The following is a 20,024-nucleotide window of genomic DNA, read 5'->3' as shown; positions in this document are numbered from 1 at the left end:
ACTCTCCCGCATCCATTTGTGTATCTTATGGGTTTGGAAAAGTCAACCTTTTATGCACCAACCCGTTTGCTTCATCAGATCACGGGATATCCATGTCTTCCCGGGGCTGTAACGCCTCCTTCTTGTGAAAAACTGTCTCCTGATCTCATTCAGTCCATTGTAGCTGCTTGGAGGAATAAGGTTGTGGAAAGAAGGTTTTCCTTAACATCTAAAGTCCGGCGTGGAGAGTTACCGGAAAAGCCCGCAAGCAAAAGGGCTCGGATCGCAGAGCTCTGAGGATCTTCGGCATGAGATTATCATTTCCTTTATTGTCTTTATCTGTTTTACTTGAATATAATCAGAGTCAAATATTGTAATCCTGGTCTCATTATAGATGAAAATATGAAGGAAAGAGTTTTACTTAATACATGTTATAAACAATTGGCGATTCAAAGATTCATCAATTTTGCTGTCGTTATAACCTGTCTTGATATAATCAATGCAAAATGTGTTTCTTTTCTTTTCTCTCTACTTGTGGAAGCTACCTGATTTCATTTGTCAACCATTTAATCTAGTTTGTTAACTTCCAATCAGGATTCTAAAAGATAGCAACCATCGCTCCGAAAAAGGACACCCAAGCTAAACCTACCTGGTCTAGACCTACCTCAGTGTCTAGACTTGTTCGTCACTTCGATCCCACTGTGTCACCAACAGCACCTTTACCATCTTCACCAGAGTCGTCAGGTTCTTTTGAAGTCAACCAAATGGCTAATGATCCAGTGGACCCCATGATAACTATACAGGAAATGCTGAGAAATATGTGTCGAGATATAGCAGGGTTGAAAGATGAGGTGACTCATCTAAAGAACCAGGGTACTGAAAAGGTCTCTACTTCTAAAGATCCCGCCATTCAGCCTCCTCCAGCCATATCTCCTAACCTCACCAGACCAGCCATCTCTCCCGTAGAGATCGATCTAGAAGATGAGCAATATGTTGGAGAATATTATGTCCCTCCGGTTAACAAGGAAAATGAGTTGTTCGATAAGTATGAGAAGATGGCTCGCGACATTGAGAGCATGAAGGTTCAAGCGTCCAAGGGATTCGATATTTCTGAATTTCTGATGTCCCCTAATGCCGTATTCCCGCCTAAGTTCAAGGCACCAGACTATGACAAATATGATGGAACTGGGTGTCCGAGAAACCACGTCAGATGGTTCATCACTCTTTCCCAGCAGCATGGTCTAAGTCGAGAGCAGATGGCCCATTTGTTTCCCATGTCTCTTATAGGGGTGGCCAAAAGATGGTTTTTGAGGTTGAAACCCGAAGAGATTAGGACATTGGAGGAAATCTCTAACCGGTTTGTTGAACAGTTCTCTATGGAAGAAGGGATTGAGGTTACAAAAAGAGACTTGAAACTGTTGAAGCAGAATCCTCAGGAGACATTCACATCATTCATCAGGCGCTGGAGGCGCAAGTCTGCTCAACTGGGCCAGAGAATGACAGAGGAAGACCAAATAAAGTTGGTCCTCAAGAGCTTGTCTCCGCAGTACTTTCACTTCATGGCACCGCAGCACTTTCAGAATTTCGAGCACTTGATTAAGACTGGCACCCAGATCGAGGATGCTATTGCTAAGGGCCTCAGAGCCAAGACGCTATCTGATGTCCGAGAAGGGAAGAGGCCTATGATCCAACCAAAGGAAGTACAAGCAGTCAGTTATACCAGACCAGTGGCCAAGCCTGTTACGGAAGTTGCCGGACCGGCGATAAGGAGGCAGTTCAGACAGTTTGACCCATTACCGTTTCCACTGCCCATGATACTTAAGAAGTTAATCAGAGACAAGAAGATCAGACTTCCAGATGTCAAACCTGTACCTAACCCGCTGCCTGTAAACTGGAGAAGGGATCAATATTGTGAATATCACAGGGGCCCAGGGCACATGACTGAGAACTGTTTGGCCTTGAAGCACGCGATTCAGAACATGATCGATAAAGATGAGCTTGCAGTTGAAAGGCCGAATATCACTCAGAACCCTCTCCCCAACCACCGAGCTGTTGCTCCTCCCACTGCAAACGCTATCTTTGTAGATGAGCCCATCCTTGATCCCTCTGCTCTCATTTGCGCTATTACATCTGACAAAACATATGTTTTGAGGTTTGACGATGAAGAGCTCGGGGAATTCAAAGGAAAAGAGCCTTATGTGCTGTCGTTCAATGACGCTGAGCTCGCTGAGTCATCTTCAGCCCAGTCGTATGCGCTTCGGAATGTTGGTCTGGAAGAAACGAAGGAAGCCACCTATGTTCTAAGGATGGAGGACTTTGAAGAGGATGTCAGTAATGCCCCTTATGTTTTCAGAACGGAGGAAGACGAACTGCTGTTACTAGAGGATCAATGTGACGAGATGCGTCACATGACCAGAGGTGGGCGTGTATTCAAACCTCCTCAGTTGAGCGTAGAAAATCCGGCAGAGGTTGCAAGAAACTCAGAAAATCAGAGGCAGAATAAAGTGAGCGCAGACGAAGAAGATGAGAGCTTGTTAAAGCAGCTGAAGAAGACTCAGGCTAATATCTCGGTATGGGGTTTACTCATGGCCTCATCAAAGCACAGAAAGCTAGTCCTTCAAGAGCTTAATGCAGCGCAAGTTTCTGTTAATACCTCGCCCGATGAGCTTGTCAGTCTCGTAGCCATGGCCAGAGCAGCGAAAACATTGTCATTCGCTGATGACGATTTACCTCCTGAGGGCCGAGACCATACTAAGCCTCTTAAAATCACAGTCACCTGTAACAAGAAAAAGGTGCCAGAGGTGTTGGTTGACAACGGCTCTGCGCTGAATGTTTGCCCGTTAAGCACCGCAGCAACCCTGGGATTCAGTCCTGAGAATTTTATTCCATCCGAGCAGGGTATTCTAGCATATGATGGCACTCGCCGGGATGTAATCGGGACTTTGGTCACTGAGATACAGATTGGCGGAGAGGCCTTTGAGGTAGAATTTCAAGTCTTAGATATTAAGGCTTCATTCTTACTGTTGCTTGGCCGTCCGTGGATGCACAAGGTCGGGGTTGTTCCGTCTACTCTCCACCAAAAACTGAAGTTCATTCGCGGGAACAGAGTGATAACGGTAAAGGGGGATCCCGATCTTGAGATAGGGCAGATCACTCCGGACTTAACTGAGGAAAGATCCGAAGATATCAGTTTGACAGGGTTTTCACTAGAGGTGACTACGATCACCTTCAAAGAGGCTTTGAATGAGGAAATTTGTTTCCTGACCAGCACAAATTCAAATGTCATCAGGATGATTCGCCGGCAAGGGTATATCCCAGGCGCTGGATTAGGCAAGTACCATCAGGGTTTGACTGATTTTCCGGTGTTCAAAGCGTTCAATGGTTTGTTCGGGCTGGGGTACAAGCCTACAGAGAAAGAAATCAGAGAGATGAAGCAGTTAATGCTGAAATGGGCAGAAAATCGTCGCCGTGGGTTGGGACTACCAATGGCGCCTATTGATTTGAAAATGAATGGCCGATTCCGAAAAGAAGGCGCGACCTTTCCTTTCTGTGGCTTCGCTGAGTTTTGGTTAGATGAGAACACAGGGCAGATGCTTCCGGGGTTTGAGATTTTCTTCGATCTTGAGCTAGAAGATGAGCCAGTGGGTATGCAGATTATAGAGGCAGAGTCTGAGACTGATTGGGCAGAGCACATAGAGCCGAGCCTTCTGAATTCACTTTTCCAGGAAGGGTCACAGACTGTGGCCGTGATTGGCAGGAGCCCGCTGATACTAGACCCAACTCGTCTTATCACCCCGGCTGAGGAACCTCTGACTAACTGGACTTCTCAAGTCCTACCCCAGGTTATTTTCCAGTACAATCAAATCCCTTCAGAAGAGTCAGTCGTCCGTAAGTACGTGTCAATCTCCGAGTTCGATTCAGAGTCTATTTCTTCTAACAAGTCTTTTGATGCAGGTACCATAGAGGACTATTCTCCCAAGGTCAGTGGTGGCTTTTCTTCTTCTGGCAACATTGAGTTGAAGATTGTCCCCAATAAAGCAGCTGATGCTGTTTCCTCATATAGTTCTGAGTCAGTTGACGCAGGTGTCAACATATCCATCGAGTCTGTAAAAACGAGTCCAAAGTTCATTGTAAACCCCGATGAGGGTAATTCATCTGTTGATGTATTCGATTCAAATTTCAATGAAATAAAGGATTCTTCTTTTGAGTACATTCCTGTCTCTATTTCATCTACTGAATCTGCTCTAAAATCTGATAATCTTAATAATAACAATCAAGACTCCCCCTCTGATGAGGATGCCGACGAAACTCCCCCTGAAATCAGACATATGATCCAACAGGAGGAGAGTCGCCGAGCAAAACCACTTGACGAGGAAATTGAAACTGTGAACATTGGTGATGAAACCTCAATTCAGGAAATAAAGATTGGCAAAACTTTATCTCCTGAAGAACGCGAGGAATTGATCACTCTGCTTAAAGAATTCAAAGAAGTTTTTGCTTGGTCTTACGATGATATGCCAGGATTAAGTGAGGAAATCGTCCAGCACAGATTACCCTTAATCCTTGGTGCTAAACCAAAGAAGCAAAAACTCCGAAAACTCAAAACAGAATGGGAGTTGAAAGTCTATGAAGAAGTGAAGAAATTGTTAGAAGTAAAATTCATCCAGGTGGTGGAATATCCCGAATGGCTCGCGAACATAGTACCGGTGCCCAAAAAGGACGGGAAAGTCAGAATGTGTGTTGATTTTAGAGATTTAAACAAAGCAAGTCCTAAAGATGACTTTCCTCTTCCAAGCATTGATCTCCTGGTAGATAACACTGCCGGGCATGCTCTTTTATCCTTTATGGATGGGTTCTCAGGATACAATCAGATTAAAATGGCACCTGAAGACATGTTGAAGACAGCATTCATTACTCAGTGGGGTACGTATTGCTACAGGGTGATGCCGTTCGGTTTGAAAAATGCTGGTGCTACGTACCAGAGAGCCGCTACAACTCTTCTTCATGATATGATTCACAAAGAGGTTGAGGTTTACGTTGATGACATGATCGTAAAGGGGAAGACTCGGCCTGAGCACACTGTTGCACTGAGAAAGTTCTTTGAGCGAATCAGGAAGTATCAGCTCCGTCTGAACCCGAGTAAATGTGTATTTGGCGTTACGTCAGGAAAACTCTTGGGGTTTATGGTTAGCGAAAGAGGGATCGAAGTAGACCCGCAAAAGATTAAGGCGATTCAAGAAATGCAACCGCCGAAGACAGAAAGGCAGATCAGAGGTTTCCTTGGCAAAGTTCAGTATCTGAGACGGTTCATAGCACATCTAACGATGACGTGTGAACCCATCTTCAAGCTTCTGAAGAAGAATTCCTCGAAGAAATGGAATGAAGAATGTCAGGAGGCCTTTGAAAAAGTTAAGCGGTGCTTATCTCTACCTCCTGTTCTATCACCTGTCATTCCAGGTCAGCCGTTGTTGTTATACTTGTCTATCACAGATACAGCGATGGGTTGCATGCTTGCTCAGCAGGATTTTGAGTCTAAGAAAGAAATGCCCATTTACTACATCAGCAAGAAGATGCTAGAGTATGAATTAAAATACACTGTTTTGGAGAAGACTTGTCTCGCTTTAGTTTGGGCAACCCAGAGGCTTAGACATTATTTGCTTTCAAACAAGGTTCTTTTGCTTTCACGAATGGACCCTCTAAAGTACTTGTTTGAGAAGCCTGCCCTTACAGGAAGGACTGCAAGGTGGTTATTGTTGTTGTCTGAGTTCGACATCACTTATGTCACTCAGAAATCAGTTAAGGGGCGGGTTATAGCTGAACAATTGGCTGATGCTCCAGTTGAGGAGAATACTGTTCTAAAAGCCGAATTCCCTGATGAAGAAATTATGGATATCGAAGAAGAAGAGGTTCTCAGCACCAAGTGGTTAATGTACTTTGATGGGGCCGTAAACAGCCGTGGTCAAGGAGTGGGTGCAGTCTTGGTCTCTCCGAAGAAAGAATACATTCCTATCTCGATTAAGTTGCAGTTTGAGTGCACCAATAATATGGCAGAGTATGAAGCCTGTATTGCCGGACTTGAAGCAGCTTTAGCTTTGCAGATTCAAGATATTGATGTGTTCGGGGATTCCATCCTGATCATTTACCAGATTAATGGGCAATGGAAAACTCGAGAAGATAGATTGATCCCTTATAATATGTATTTGGAATCTCTAGTCCAGAAATTCAAGAGCGTCACATTTACTCACTTGTCAAGGACCAGAAATCATTTTGCTGATGCTTTGGCTACTTTGGCCTCGATGTTAGATATCTCTGCTACAATGGAAGTTCAACCGCTGGCCATCAGACTGCAATGGGCTCCTGCGCACGTAAATGCTATAGAGATTTCAGCTAGATGTCCAGATGGGAAACCTTGGTACACAGATATCAGAAACCTCATTTCAGGCAAGGGTCATCCTCCAGAAGCTTCAAGCAAAGAAAGGAAAACTCTTCAGAAGTTAGCTGCTAATTTCATCATTTGCGGTGAAGAGCTGTATAGAAGGTCATTTGATGGCATACAACTCCTTTGTGTTGATGAAGATAAAGCTGCAGAGCTTATTGAGCAGACTCATGAGGGTGTTTGTGGACCTCATATGAACGGGAAGATGCTATCTAGAAAGATCCTTAGACTTGGATTCTATTGGCCTACGATGGAAGCAGACTGCTTCGCATTTGTAAAGAAATGCCATAAGTGTCAAGTCTATGCGAATCTTATTCATGTTCCTCCTTCAGAGTTGCACTCCCTGACTTCGCCATGGCCGTTTTCAGTATGGGGAATAGACATCATTGGGAAGATCTATCCGAGATCCTCGAGCGGACATGAGTACATTCTGGTGGCTATTGATTATTTCACAAAGTGGATAGAGGCTGCATCTTATGCTTCCATCACTTCGAACACAGTTGCGAAGTTCATCCGTACCAATATAATTTGCAGATACGGAGTACCTCACGAGTTGATTTCAGATAATGGATCACATTTCAAGAAAGAGGTGTTACACCTGTGTGAAGAGTTCAAGATAAGGCATCACAAGTCGTCCCCTTACAGGCCGCAGACGAATGGAGCCGTTGAAGCAGCAAATAAGAACATCAAAGTCATTATCAGTAAGATGACTGAGACATATAAGGACTGGTCGAACAAACTCCCTCATGCCTTATGGGCGTATAGGACATCGATCAGGTCTTCAACAGGTGTAACTCCGTATTCTCTGGTGTACGGAATGGAAGTTGTTCTCCCTGTTGAGTTAAGAATTCCCTCTTTGAGAGTGATGATGGAGGCCAGCCTGCCAGAGTCAGAATGGGCAAAGGCCAGGCATGAAGAGCTGCAGATGATAGATGAGAAGAGGCTGAGAGCCTTGTATCATGTCCAGGGATATCAGAGGCGGATTGAGAGAGCTTTCAATAAGAAGGTTCGTGTCCGGCATTTGAAGCCTGGAGATCTTGTATTGAAGTCCTACAGGGCACCGGTATTTGACCCAAGAGGAAAGTTCAGGCCGAACTGGTCTGGTCCTTACATTGTTGATGAAGTCCTGCCTGGAAAAGCCGTAAGACTCCTCAATGAAAATGGAGAAAAATTAAATGAGCCTACAAACCTGGATCAATTAAAAAAATATTATGCTTAAGTACACCAGGAGGCCATCCTTGGACGATTTGAGCTTCAAGCCAATACCCAAATGTTTTAAACTATTTGCAAACCCTTTGGGCCTAGAAAAGAACCCCCTTTCCGCTAAAAGAACCTGTGAGCCGAAAGCAAAATCAAAATTTCTTTGTTAAACTTAAACCAGGGGCATCTTTTATGACTTTCGTCATAAAAGATTTTAAACCCGAACTACGCGTGACCTAATTCTCAATTTCTTTGGGGATACGTAGGCAGTCTGGAGGATCCAGATTCGGTCCAGATACATGCAAACATACCAAAGTCTAACCGGTTTGAGCCTAAGCCCACCCGAAAGTCCTTCTGGTGTACTCAGGCCCAGGTTTTTAGAGAAACAGAAAGAAAAAAAAATGGTGGAGTCTTAGACCCGCTAGACTGAAAACCCGCAAGGGCGGTCTAGGCAAAAGTTAGGGTCATTCACCCGCTAAGCTGAAAACCCAAAAGGGCGGCTTAGGCAAAAATCAGGGTGCTGAGCCTGCTGGATGGAAAATCTGCAAGGGCAGACAGTCCAGGCAAAAATTAAGGCGTGCGGTCCGCCGAATCGAAAACCTGAAAAGGCGATTTGGTCATGGCAGTGACTTCATGGAGAGAGGACAGGGCTTTAAAAAGCCAGCTTAACTTTTCGCTTCTTTGGCATTCTCAAAGTCTAAGTAAGCGCCATCAAGACTTCTTCTGATACTCTTTGAGTTAGAGAGGTTGAAACCGAGCAATCTAAAGGGACAATAGCCATGACGAAAATACCAAAAGGGGGGTTGAAGCACCTTTAAGCGCGGCATTCAAAAGATTCCAAGAGTGGTTGACTTTTACCATTTAAAAAAAAAAAAAAAAAAAAATCTTATCAGACTAAGAAGCAGATTTCAGTCTATCTTGGTATTTGGGTATTTGAGTCAGGTGTCCGTCAATGTCCTCGTTCGTTGTTCGTCAAAGTCTTTCCTTTGTCGAGTCGAGGTCAATTCTTCGGAGTCCTGTTTAGTTAAAATTCCTCCCCAAGCCGGGGTGGCAAAAAAAAAAAAGAGACAGGAGGGAAAGCAGAGCTCTCAGAGAAGCAGAGAATTTATGGCTCCTGTGAGCAAGTGTATAGTAGAGCAGAATTCAGAGGTTGATAGGCTTTTAGCCCAGTTCCAGCGTTAGCAGATGGCAGTAATGAAGCAAGATTTTGAGCAGAACCATGTTCTTGTGCTTTTGAGGAGCTTTATAAGCCCAGGTGTTAATCAGAAAAGTTTGTAACCCCAAGTGTACATTAATGAAAGCCTTTGGCCTGTTTTCTTGTGTTGCTCTCCAAATGAATTTTGTTATGGAAGTAATCATACTAGGGGCATCTTTTATGACTCACATCATAAAATATGTCAAATGCATTGATATTTGAAATGGGCATTCTCCTCAAATAGAGACTAGAGAAGTTTGAGCATGCTCTTTTCGTTCAAGCCCTCCCGTCGAGTTGTTTTCTTTTAGAATAAGATTTTCAAAAAAAATAAAAGATAAAAAAAAAAAATCTTATCCTCAGCAAAAAAAGAGCCTTTTGAGTGATTAGCGTACTTGTTTAATTCTTACTGTCGAGTATTTGGTTAGTGTTGTTTTGGTAAAGCTTCAATCTCTAAAAATAAAAATAAAAATAAGAGTGACTCTTTGAGCGTGGCATCTGGGACTCTTTAAGAGTCCGCAGAGTGTCCCTGCCTAGCAGGTTAGGGGTCGAGCGTATCTGCGTGGAGGTTTGTATGGATCCATGTTGCATGATGGGCATACAAGCCTGGATTTATATGGAACCGTGTTACATCACGGGCGTGTAAATCTGGGGTCTTGCGAGATAATTTAGCAATTCCTTTTGTGATTTGAGACTCTTTGAGTAGTTGAGGCCCTTTGAGTGTTACAGACTCTTCGGGTAGTTGAGACTCTTTGAGTATAAATGCTTTTGTGTTGATTTGAGACTCTTTGAGTAGTTGAGACCCTTCGAGTGTTACAGACTCTTCGGGTAGTTGAGGCTCTTTGAGTATAAATGTTTTTTTTTTGTGTGTTTGAGACTCTTTGAGTAGTTGAGACCCTTTGAGTGTTACAGACTCTTCGGGTAATTGAGGCTCTTTGAGTATAAATATTTCTGTGTGTGTTTGAAGCTCTCTGAGTGTTACAGACTCTCTGAGTGTTTGATTTGAGACTCCATGAGTATTACATACTCTTTGAGTAATTTGGTTTGATATTCTTTGAAGGATTGATTTACGTCTACATCGATAATGGTTCGCTTTCTTTGAGGTAAGTTCATTGGGTTCGTTTTCTTAAAAGCTTCGTTTTAAAAGAGTGTTTGTGTCTGCTTTAATAGAGTCTTTGCATTTTGATTTAGATAGTTGAGTCGTGAGTATCAGAGAGAGGCTATCTCATTGAGATATCGTGATTGCCGAGTTAAGGGTCGGTGAGAGGTTATCTCCCTTTTGCTTGCAGTCTTTGAGTCTCGTAGTGTTATTTTCGTAGTCTTACCTTTCTTTAGAACCCGAAAACCCAAAAATTTGCTTTGCTTTCGGGTCAGCCAAAATGTGTTGTCTGTTCAGCTTTGGCATTCGCGCGTTACACACGCTCTGCCAAAGAGGGGCATCTGTAGACACCCCATTTTGACCGAACCCTAACAGAGTCGTTAGGGTAGAAACCCTGTTAAATTAGTGTTTTAATGTCCCAAATTTGTTCCTAGAATAGGTTAAGGTCTCATTTAGGTCCCCGTAAATTTTCGTCCGAATCCGTCGCGGTTTGCCTAGCAAACGGACGATGTTTGTAGAGTAGTGTAGTGTAGGAATAAGGGTGGCGATTCAGCCAGGAGCGGGGGTGTGCAGGAATTTAGGAAACCAGTTCAAATTTTCTATAAGGGGTTGTCCAGGCAGAAGCAGGGGTATGCGGATTAGTGTGTAGCATAATTAGGGGGTGTTTTATCCTGAAGCAGGGCAATTTCGTAATTTGCAAAGATGCTTTTCTTCCCCTCCAAGTCACCATTAAGGCCTAAGCTAGGTTAGTGAGAACTTTAGGACTAGGATTAGCCAGAGGGGAATCCTATGTAGATTAGGCTTCCTTTGATCCCAGCCCTTAAACAAAAGCTGATTTGAAGGGCTAGGATCAAGGGGAGGGAGATATTTTCCATAAAAATTTTCCCCTCCGCCATTGCCCGGGCCCCCCCCCTGTAAGTTAGGAGATGTACAAAATGCATTGATGGGGGCTGTCCAAAGGAGAGGAAGGGGTAGAATATATCATTTTTTTCTCTAGGCCTTTTCTTTCCTGGGCACCCTGCTGAGTAAAGGGTAGTCATAAATATGCATAGACGGGGGTTGTCCCGGGGGAAAAGGGATCGAATTTATCATTACCCTATATAGGCTTAACGAATTAGGGTTGAGAAGAGGATTTTTCTTTTTCTTAGTTCGAAGCAGAGGGAGAGAAAAAAAACCAGAGAGAAAAAGAGAGAGAGAGAGGAAGAAGAAGAAGGAGAAGGAGGCAACCACCTCCGCACCCATATCCCTAATATCCAAAACCGCCTCCACCACTTCAGCCACCCACCTCCACCATCTAAGCCACCACCATCATCCACCTCCATCCATTTTCTCCGGTAGGTTTGCCGGAACCCCGACGAAAAACCTCCATTACCGACCTCTGCTACCACCCCATTCCCATTTCCCCATTAAATCCGGCCACTTCCCCAATCGCCTCCACCACCACTACCAATCTCACCCTCCAAACCCCATTCCTACCATACCCAATCCCTCCACCTTTACCTCCTTCTACCTCATTCGATTCAGCCACCACCTTCTCCGACCACCACCACCATTGTACCCTCCATCTTCCCTATCCTCTAAACCCACTTCATTTTTCCAGAACCCCTAATCCTCTAAAACCCATCTCACACTTCTACCACCATCTCACACCCATCCTCTGTTTTATCCAAAACCTATTTCCATCTGAAACCCATTTCCACCGTCCTCTTCTTCTTCACAACCCACTAAAATCCATACCACCGGAATCCGGCCATAACCCACCGGAATCTGGTAACCCCATTAAAACCGATCAAACCCCATCACCTAAACCCATTTTCTTCACCTTCGACCCCATTTCTTAGATAACCCCACTACATCCATCATTCGAGCCTCAATTTGTAGTCACCTCTCCATCATCTCCTCTGAGCCACTTCTCATCTCTACCTCTTAAACCCTTGCAAGTTATCTTCATCTTCTTCCATTACCCGGATCCATCTCCATCAATCACTACCTCTATTTCCCATTTTTTAGATCTAGAATTTCTCTGAAGTTCTTCGGAAAGAGGAGATCAACGATTGATCTATTGGTCTCATCTCTGATCGTCACCTACATCCTCCATCTCAAGCAAACATCGGTATCTTTGGAGATTGTAAGCAGATTCTAGCTCCATTTTCTTGAAGAGAAGAGGTAAGGATCCTTTTGAATTATATTGAATTTTGCGGTGTTTCATGTGATTACTCCTTGCTGATGTTCTAATGGAGAATGTTTAGTTTGTGAGGTTTGGTTTCAATTTGGTCTTGGATCAAACCTTGAGCTCAGTTCCTGTTACGAACTGATTGGAAGATAGTATGTGCTGGCAAAGGGTATAGATTAATTGGTTTATTTACCCCATGACATGTGTACAGGCATGTGATTTGATTCCATTTCAAACTGCTTCAGTAGTAACTTTCTTTTATTTTTATGCTCAATGGGTCACTTGGAAACGGTCATAGGGTTGGGGATTTGTGATTTTTTTTGTTTACATCTATCATTGATAGCATGAGTTGATTCACAACAATCTAATGTCATGATGGCTTCTTCCTTGTTTCTGCTATACACTCATAAAACAGAATTTTCCATGGAAATGCCTGGAGATGAAATTAAAAATAGAGTAATGGCTTTCAACTTGTTGGCACCCCTTTAATCACCATATTTGTTAGAGGCATGGTTAGTTTCAAGAATTTTTTATTTTGAATAGTAATTGTGCTTGATAGTTTTTTGGAATATTATAAAATAGTATGTCTGGGTTGAAGTGTTAAGACCAAGTGGTGTTGCTATCATTTTATCAACCGAATCTAATTATGTCCAAATAGATACATGAGTTGAGTTTGCCTGTTATGTTCTTTTTTTTTTAGGTTCCTGAACATGATAGTGCCCATAGCAGCCTCTATTTTGTTGAGACTCGATGATGCTTATAGCAGTCCCACTAGTTGTGGATTTTTTAAAAATGTTCATTGCAGCCCTCACCATAGTAAGCCCTCACCAACCAGCCAGTGCCCTAACAAATGCCTACCCAGTGCCCTAACCAGTCCAGTGCCCACAACCAGACCAGTGCCTAACCAGTCAAGCCCCCAACCAGACCAGTGCCTAACCAGTCCAGCGCCCAACCAGTCCAGTGCTCATCCAGTCTTGTGCCTAACCAGTCCATAGGAGCCCTGAGTTAATTCCTCATGTTCTATCAACAGGTCAGCTAGGACTAATCATTGATTTGGAAATCAATTTGTCTTTTGATTGGGTAGCTTCAGAACCTATGGGTTAGGTTTGTCTTTATTTCGCTTGGCCTTACTTCTATGGGCTGATCATTAGGTTGGATCAATCAGCTCCATGCTTTTAATTATGCTTTGGAGTTATTTACTCCAGGTTTTATCTAAAAGTGTCTGCATGTGCACTGTAGATTCTGTAGATTTTGAAATGTTCATCCGTTACATACACGCAAGCTATTGATTGTTGAATTTTTAGCTAAAGGTATATATGTGTGCTATGTTTTCTTATAATTCAAATTAAGAGCATATTGGTGTTTGATTCTGTTTAGAGCTCTCTCACCCATTTAATATTGGCAGCCATTTCTACCTTGATATTTGCAGCCCCTTTGATAATTGCAGCCCACTCGCTTTGATAATGGCAGCCCATTCATATTGATTTTGACAGCCCTCACACCCTTGATAAGAGCAGCCCTCATTTGATAGTTCAACCCTCGCTCTCTTGATAATTTCAGCCCTTCCATTTGTATAGTAGCCCTACTTTAGTTATTGTGCCATAGAAGTGTCCCTAGCAGCCTGTCATTTTTATAACCGTTACTCTATTGTTAAATCATAGTTTTGTCCAAGTATATGAAACCTGTATTCATTTGGTTTATTATGGTTCTCATATCAGTAAATGATAGGAGCTATATATATTTCTTTGGGTGAACAATATGTAGTAGTTGATGTTGGGATAGGTTTCAGTTACTTGGCTTGCGAAATTCTTGGAATTGGCACATAGTCTTACTTGTTTAGAAGCAATAGATACGATTATAGCTTATTACTCTAACAAGGCTTTGTTCCTGCATTAGGAAAAATAAAATCATGTTGTTGGCAGCCGTGCTGGCCCTGAAACATGGGAGTACTTGTATATAGTATAAAGGATGTTATTATCAGTTTAGTCGTATTTTAAGGTGTGTGCTTATATGGTGATTGGGAAGGTAATTGATTGAACGTGAAAAAAGTTATTATTATTCAATTCAGCCTGGCATTGATAGCAATGTATCCGTATTCTAACTCCTTTACCTGCTATTCACTCATTTTTTTTACTCGCCTTATGAATTAAATAGGTTTTTGGGTGTTTTACAAAGGGTTGGGTCATCCTGTAGAGTTACTAATGTCATCTCCTTCATATATGTCGTATACTATCAAGAGAATCAGACCTAGGTATCCAATCCACAGCGGTTAGGGCGATGAAGGTGCTAGCCCAAGCCCATCCTTAGGGGACTTGCTCAGTCCGAGTAGCATACCCCTCTTTTGTATATAGGAGACTTGTCCAGTCTCATTCTCTTGCTTAACCTCCTCTTTGTGTGTCGTTTGGTTTTGGGAGAACACCCTACTCGGCTTGGCAGCATACCCCTACCCTTATGGGTATTGGGTTGCACATTTGTTGCACCCTTCGGCTAGGTAGCTGTCCGGCCCGGCTGGGTGTTTCACCTTTGCCAAATATGCACAAGGTCTCTTATTCCTTTTAGACCCGCCCGGTCTCTTTCTCTTCCTAAACCTCCTCTTTGTGCGTCGTTTGGTTTTGGGAGAACACCTTACTCGGCTTGGCAGCATACCCCTACCCTTACGGGTATTGGGTTGCACATTTGTTGCACCCTGAGGGCTAGGTAGCTGTCCGGCCCGGCTGGGTGTTTCACCTTTGCCAGCTATGCACAGGGTCTTTTATTCCTTTTTACTTGTGAGCTTCTCCTTATTCGATAGTCCATTCGCATAGGAGTCAGCCCTGATTAGAGAGTCTTTGACTCATTCATCCTTTGTAGTGTTATTAGAGTCTCTGACTCATTTGTACTTCCTCCCTAGTGTTATTAGTTAGGAGTTTTTCCATTAGAGACTAACTCAGTCATATAAGAGCCTTCCCTGCTTAGGATCTTAGATTGTTTTCTCTGTTCTTGGGGCACTATCTTTCTTGTTGTGGTTTGTCTCTTTGAGACGCCAGTTTCTTGTTGTGGATCGTCTCTTTGAGACCTTTGTTGCTTGTTTGGGGTTTCCCCTTTTTGCTTTAAGGCTTTGCCTTAGTTTATGGTATTACTTGCGTGTCCCCTTTAAGATTGAAAACATTTAAAGGTTTAGAGCATTGGAAAAGCTTTAAAATCCAAAAACATTAGAAATTTAAAACTCAAAAACATTTGAAAACTTTAAAAATATCAAAAACATTTGAAAATATAAGAAAACCTTAAAAAATCTGAAGTGTTGAGTGTTTATTTTAGAAGCGTAGTTTGAGAGTTCGTTTCGAACTACGTTGGCTTGATCCTCTTCCACGAGGTACGTAGTGCAGCTTGGGATCTTCATCCCAAGTCCAGCCAAACTTTGTAAATAAAAAATGCTTTAACCCTTCAACTTTAAAACCTTGTTTTTAACAAAAATCTTCCTCTAGAGTTAGGAGTTTGTCCTAGATAGAGAGTTTTAGAGTTAGGAGTTCGTCTTTGATTTGTTGTGTGCTTGTTTGTGTTTGTTTTAGAGTTAGGGGTTTGTCCTAGCTAGGAGTGCCTCCGTCCGGTTAGTTGGCGATTCACATCGCCGACTGATGACTAGGTCTTGGATACGTTAGCAATCCTATTGTTTCCCTTAGGGCATACAGCCTAGTTACACGTAGGTTGTAGGAACCACCTGCATTAGCTTAAGGCTAACTTGCATTTAGTTAGGGCATATAGGGTGTCCTAAAATCTACAATTCACTGGAATTTAAATAATCGTTCAAGAAGCTTTAATAATTAGTCCGGTCTTTTAGATCGAGTCTAAGATAGAGGTCTAGGTGTCTAAGGCATCCTAGCTTAGAATAGACGCGAAGAACTACGTTGCCTTGATTCTCGTGGAGGCGGGGATACGTAGGCTTCTTTGGATGAATACCAGACCATCCGAGGACTCGGGCTTAATCATTTAGAGTCTTAGGATTTATTGTGTTGTTATATTGTGTATTTTGTTGTGTTTTCTTATTTTCTTGTGCAGACCCTATACCTTTAGCTGTAGCATGCATGCGTTCGTCCACCAGAACTTAGACACCTGTTAGGCCTGTCACTCATAACCTAGTTGTCATTAGGTGACATTTATTTCGGTTCTTTTGTGTGTGCTTATTTTCATCTCCGAGACATGCATGATTAGATAGACGTTTTCTCGGAGAGGTGTGTTCCCATTTCATATGATTTTCGCCCAAAACTCTTCGAGGTTAATAATAAATGGCATAAGAGACCAAGTGTTCGCACTCGGGCGAATTGGGGGCGCTCTTCGGACCTTCTCCATTCGTCATCAGGCACGGACCTTCTGTATCTCTGGTTATCCATTGCAAACAGAGCATTTGTTTTGGTTCCATGGCGTGTCCATGGATGGCGACTCTGAGTTATTTTAGGTACATCTCGGTTTCGAGCCTTGGCTCCTGATCAGGATGTATCTCATTCGTTTTTGTATCGCCACTCATGCTATGCTGTGAGGGTGGCATCCGTTTCGAGAGTTCCTTGGTAGAGCTCTCTTCCGTTGTGGAGATCTTTGAGGATTGCTGTGGGGATCTCGCGTCCTTCGGCACCGTCCTCGGATCGGGGTCCACAGTTATGAAAGATCATCATGTGACTATTATGTTTTTCACTCGGTTTTATTTAGAACCTGTATGATTCTTACATTTTAAGTGTCTCATTTTCTTCATACAATGAAAGATTGTTTGTATCCTTTCAGAAGAACTGTTTTATGACCGAACAGTTATGTACTATAGATTAATAGGTAGGAAAATTATTGTACTTTGAGTTGAAATTTTCCCCTTTGAGTTTTTCTCTAAGCAGTTTATGGATTATCCTTATTAGTATCCGTGAGTTGCGAGTGTATATCATATTTGTAGTATCATAATAGAAATATTAAAAATAAGTTTATTCTACCTTTTCATTATTCTGTGGTAGGAGTACAAATTGGTGTGCTCAGTCTTAGTCATTGTTTACTTGATGATTTCAAAAGTATAATTAGAAGACTATAGATCTGTGCCTATCATAATCTGATGATGGTATATTGCTTAGTTGTTCATGCGGATACTTGTAGTTCTTTATTTCAGTTATAGCAATTACTTCACTGATTTTTCGAGTAGAACATTAAATGCACCTCATATAATTTACACATATTGTGGGTGTTACATGTTTAGGTAATGATCTTCTTTGTAACTCCTCCCCTTTATAGAGACTTATGTAGTCTTTTAGATAAGTTTAGATGGTAGTTCCTCCTATTCATTGTGAGGGCAATGAAGGAGTCATCCCAAGCCTATCATTTAGGGGACTTGCTTAGTCCATATAGCCTTTTCCCCATTTCATTTAGAAGACTTTCCTAGTTTTTTAAACATTTATCTTTAGATAGAATCCTTCCCTCATTGCAAGAGCAATGATAAGGTTACTTGGAGCCTCATAGGAGACATGCTTTGTCTCATTTGTTTTAGGGGTGTCCTCTCCTTTAGATATGTTTTATCTGATTGGCATTTCAGTTGTTTGTGATCATGCTAGTTTACTTGTTTGTGACCACGCTGGTGTACCTGTTTGTGAGCACGCTAGTTACTTGTTTGTGAATCGCATCTGTTTACTTGTTTAGCATCTTTATCTCGGAATATATTCCGAACTATGTTGGCTTGATCCTCTTCCACGAGGTACGTAGTACAGCTTGAGATCTTTATCCCAAGTCCAGCCAAACTTTGTAAATAGATGTTGTAAATCTTTCAAAAATCATTCAAACAACTTTAGAACCTAGTTTTCGAAAAGATCTTCCTCTAGAGTTAGGAGTTTGTCCTAGATAGAGAGTTTTTAGAATTAGGAGTTTATCTTTGTGTGTTGTGTCGTTTGTTTGTGTTTGTGTTAGAGTTAGGAGTTTGTTACGTCTCCGTCCGGTCAGTTGGCGATTTACATCGCCGACTAATGACTAAGTCTAGGATGCGTTAGTGATCACATTATTTTTCTTAGGACACACAGCTTATTTACACATAGGTTGTAGGAATCACCTGCATTAGCTTAAGACTAACCTGCATTTAGTTAGGGCATATATGATGTCCTAAAATCCATAATCCACTGGAATATAAATAATCGCACAAGAAACTTTAATAACTAGTCCGGTCTTTTAGGTCGTGTCTAGGATAGAGGTCTAGATGTCTTAAGCATCATAGTTTAGAATCGGTGCGAAGAACTACGTGACTCTGATTCTCGTGGAGGCGAGGATACGTAGGCGGCTTGGATGAACATCAGATCATCCAAGAGTCGAGGAGTACGTTTAGAGTTTAGGGATTTTGTCTTATTGTATTGTATGTTTTGTTGTGTTTTCTTACCTTCCTGTACAGACTTTATACCTTTAGCTGTAGCATGCATGTGTTTGCCCACCAGAACTTTGACATCAGTTAGGCATGTCACTCATAACCTAGCTGTGATTAGGCGACACTTCTTCCATTTATTTTGTGCATGCTTATTATTTTATCCCCGGGTCATGCATGATTAGTTAGACGTCCACTCGGGAATATTTGTTCCTCTTTTACATGATTTTCGCCCAAAACTCTTCAAGATTAATAATAAATGGCATAAGAGACCAAGTGCTTGCACTCGGACGAATTGGGGGTGCTCTTCGGACCTTCTCCATTCATAATCAGGCACGAGCCCATATATATTTTTTATTATCCATAGTATAAAGAGCCTATTTATTTTTGGAGTTCCATGACTTATCCATGAATGGCGACTCTGAGTTTGTTTTAGGTACCTCTTGGTTTGAGGATTTATCCTTGGATCAAGAGGTATCTCATTTATCGCCACTCGTGCTATGCTATGAGGGTGGCATCCATTTCGAGAGTTCCTTGGTAGAGCTCTCCTTCACACGTGGATGATCTAGAGGCCGTTGGGGGCTCGTCCCCCACCTCTCTCTCGGATCGGGGTCCACAGGATACCACAGGGGTCTGAAATGGAATGGGATTGGTTGTTTGGTCGGGGTAAGCGCTCTCATGTAGAATTTGGTTCTTCGCTAGGGGCGGATGCTCTCAGGGAGAATTCAGTTCTTTGCTCGGGGTGGATACTCTCAGGGAGAATTCAGTTCTTCGCTCGAGGTGGATGTTCTCAGGAAGAATTCAGTTCTTCGCTCGGGGCGGATGCTCTCAGGGAGAATTTGGTTCTTCGCTCAGGGAGGATGCTCTCAGGGAGAATTTAGTTCTACGCTCAGGGCAGACGCTCTCAGGGAGAATTTGGTTCTTCGCTAGGGGCGAATGCTCTCAGGGAGAATTTAGTTCTGCGCTCGGGGCGGACACTCTCAGAGAGAATTTGGTTCTTCGCTCGGGGCGGATACTCTCAGGGAGAATTTGGTTCTTCGCTCGGGGCGAATGCTCTCAGGGGGAATTTAGATTTTGCTCAGAGGCAGGTACTCTCAGGATGGATTCGGTTTTTGCTCAGAGGCAGGTTGGTTGGGTTTGAATGCTTGGTTTGATTATAAACTTTGTTTGTGAGTAAAGAAACTCCGCTGGGATAATGAGATAAATTCTCAATGGAATTTGACTGAGAAGTTGAATTCAAAGAATGTGTTCAACCTCCTCTTATCTTCATTTGTTGAGAATATCCATCTCAATTATCATTGTTCGCTTGATATCTTTTATGACCTGATTGTTCAGGTCATAAAAGATGCCCCTAGTATGATTTTACTTCCATGACAAATTCATAAGAGAGCAAAACACAGGGAAATGATTAAAAAGGTTTATATTTCTTGAATATCTGAGGTCACAAAGCTTTCCACATGTACAATAGACTGAATCAGATTGCAAAATTTCATTTCTAAATGGTTACTGCCATTTCAAATGAGTTTAAGAGCTCGCCAGATGGGTTTAAGAACCTGCCGCCTTCTGAACTTTGTTCTGCTTTATATCACCTTTGAG

The 20,024-nt window shown here is 42.5% G+C and overlaps 1 protein-coding gene across 1 annotated transcript; it reads left to right on the top strand.

The window, feature by feature from the left end:
* Positions 1-743: 743 nt before the first annotated feature.
* On the top strand, positions 744-19,358 carry LOC143889205 (uncharacterized). The gene is made up of 6 exons (XM_077393391.1): positions 744-1,990; positions 2,132-2,483; positions 2,589-3,447; positions 3,553-3,725; positions 3,822-4,142; positions 19,185-19,358. Exons 1-6 carry the CDS (start codon positions 744-746, stop codon positions 19,356-19,358), a joined length of 3,126 nt encoding a protein of 1,041 aa, XP_077249506.1.
* The last annotated feature ends 666 nt before the right edge of the window (positions 19,359-20,024 follow it).

This window comes from Tasmannia lanceolata, unplaced genomic scaffold (assembly GCF_043159265.1).
Source record: "Tasmannia lanceolata isolate RefF3 unplaced genomic scaffold, GAP_Taslan_0.1 ptg000002l, whole genome shotgun sequence".
NCBI classification, from domain to species: domain Eukaryota; kingdom Viridiplantae; phylum Streptophyta; class Magnoliopsida; order Canellales; family Winteraceae; genus Tasmannia; species Tasmannia lanceolata.
This window is presented reverse-complemented; position numbering and strand designations above follow the sequence as displayed.

Excerpts from the sequence above, each read along its gene's own strand:
- LOC143889205 (XM_077393391.1), top strand. The coding sequence starts at position 744 with ATGGCTAATGATCCAGTGGACCCCATGATAACTATACAGGAAATGCTG. Across the intron at positions 1,991-2,131 it reads GATGAGCTTGCAGTTGAAAG|GTTTGACGATGAAGAGCTCG; the intron begins GCCGAATATCAC and ends ATATGTTTTGAG. Across the intron at positions 4,143-19,184 it reads AGGGTAATTCATCTGTTGAT|GGAGAATTCAGTTCTTCGCT; the intron begins GTATTCGATTCA and ends GGATACTCTCAG.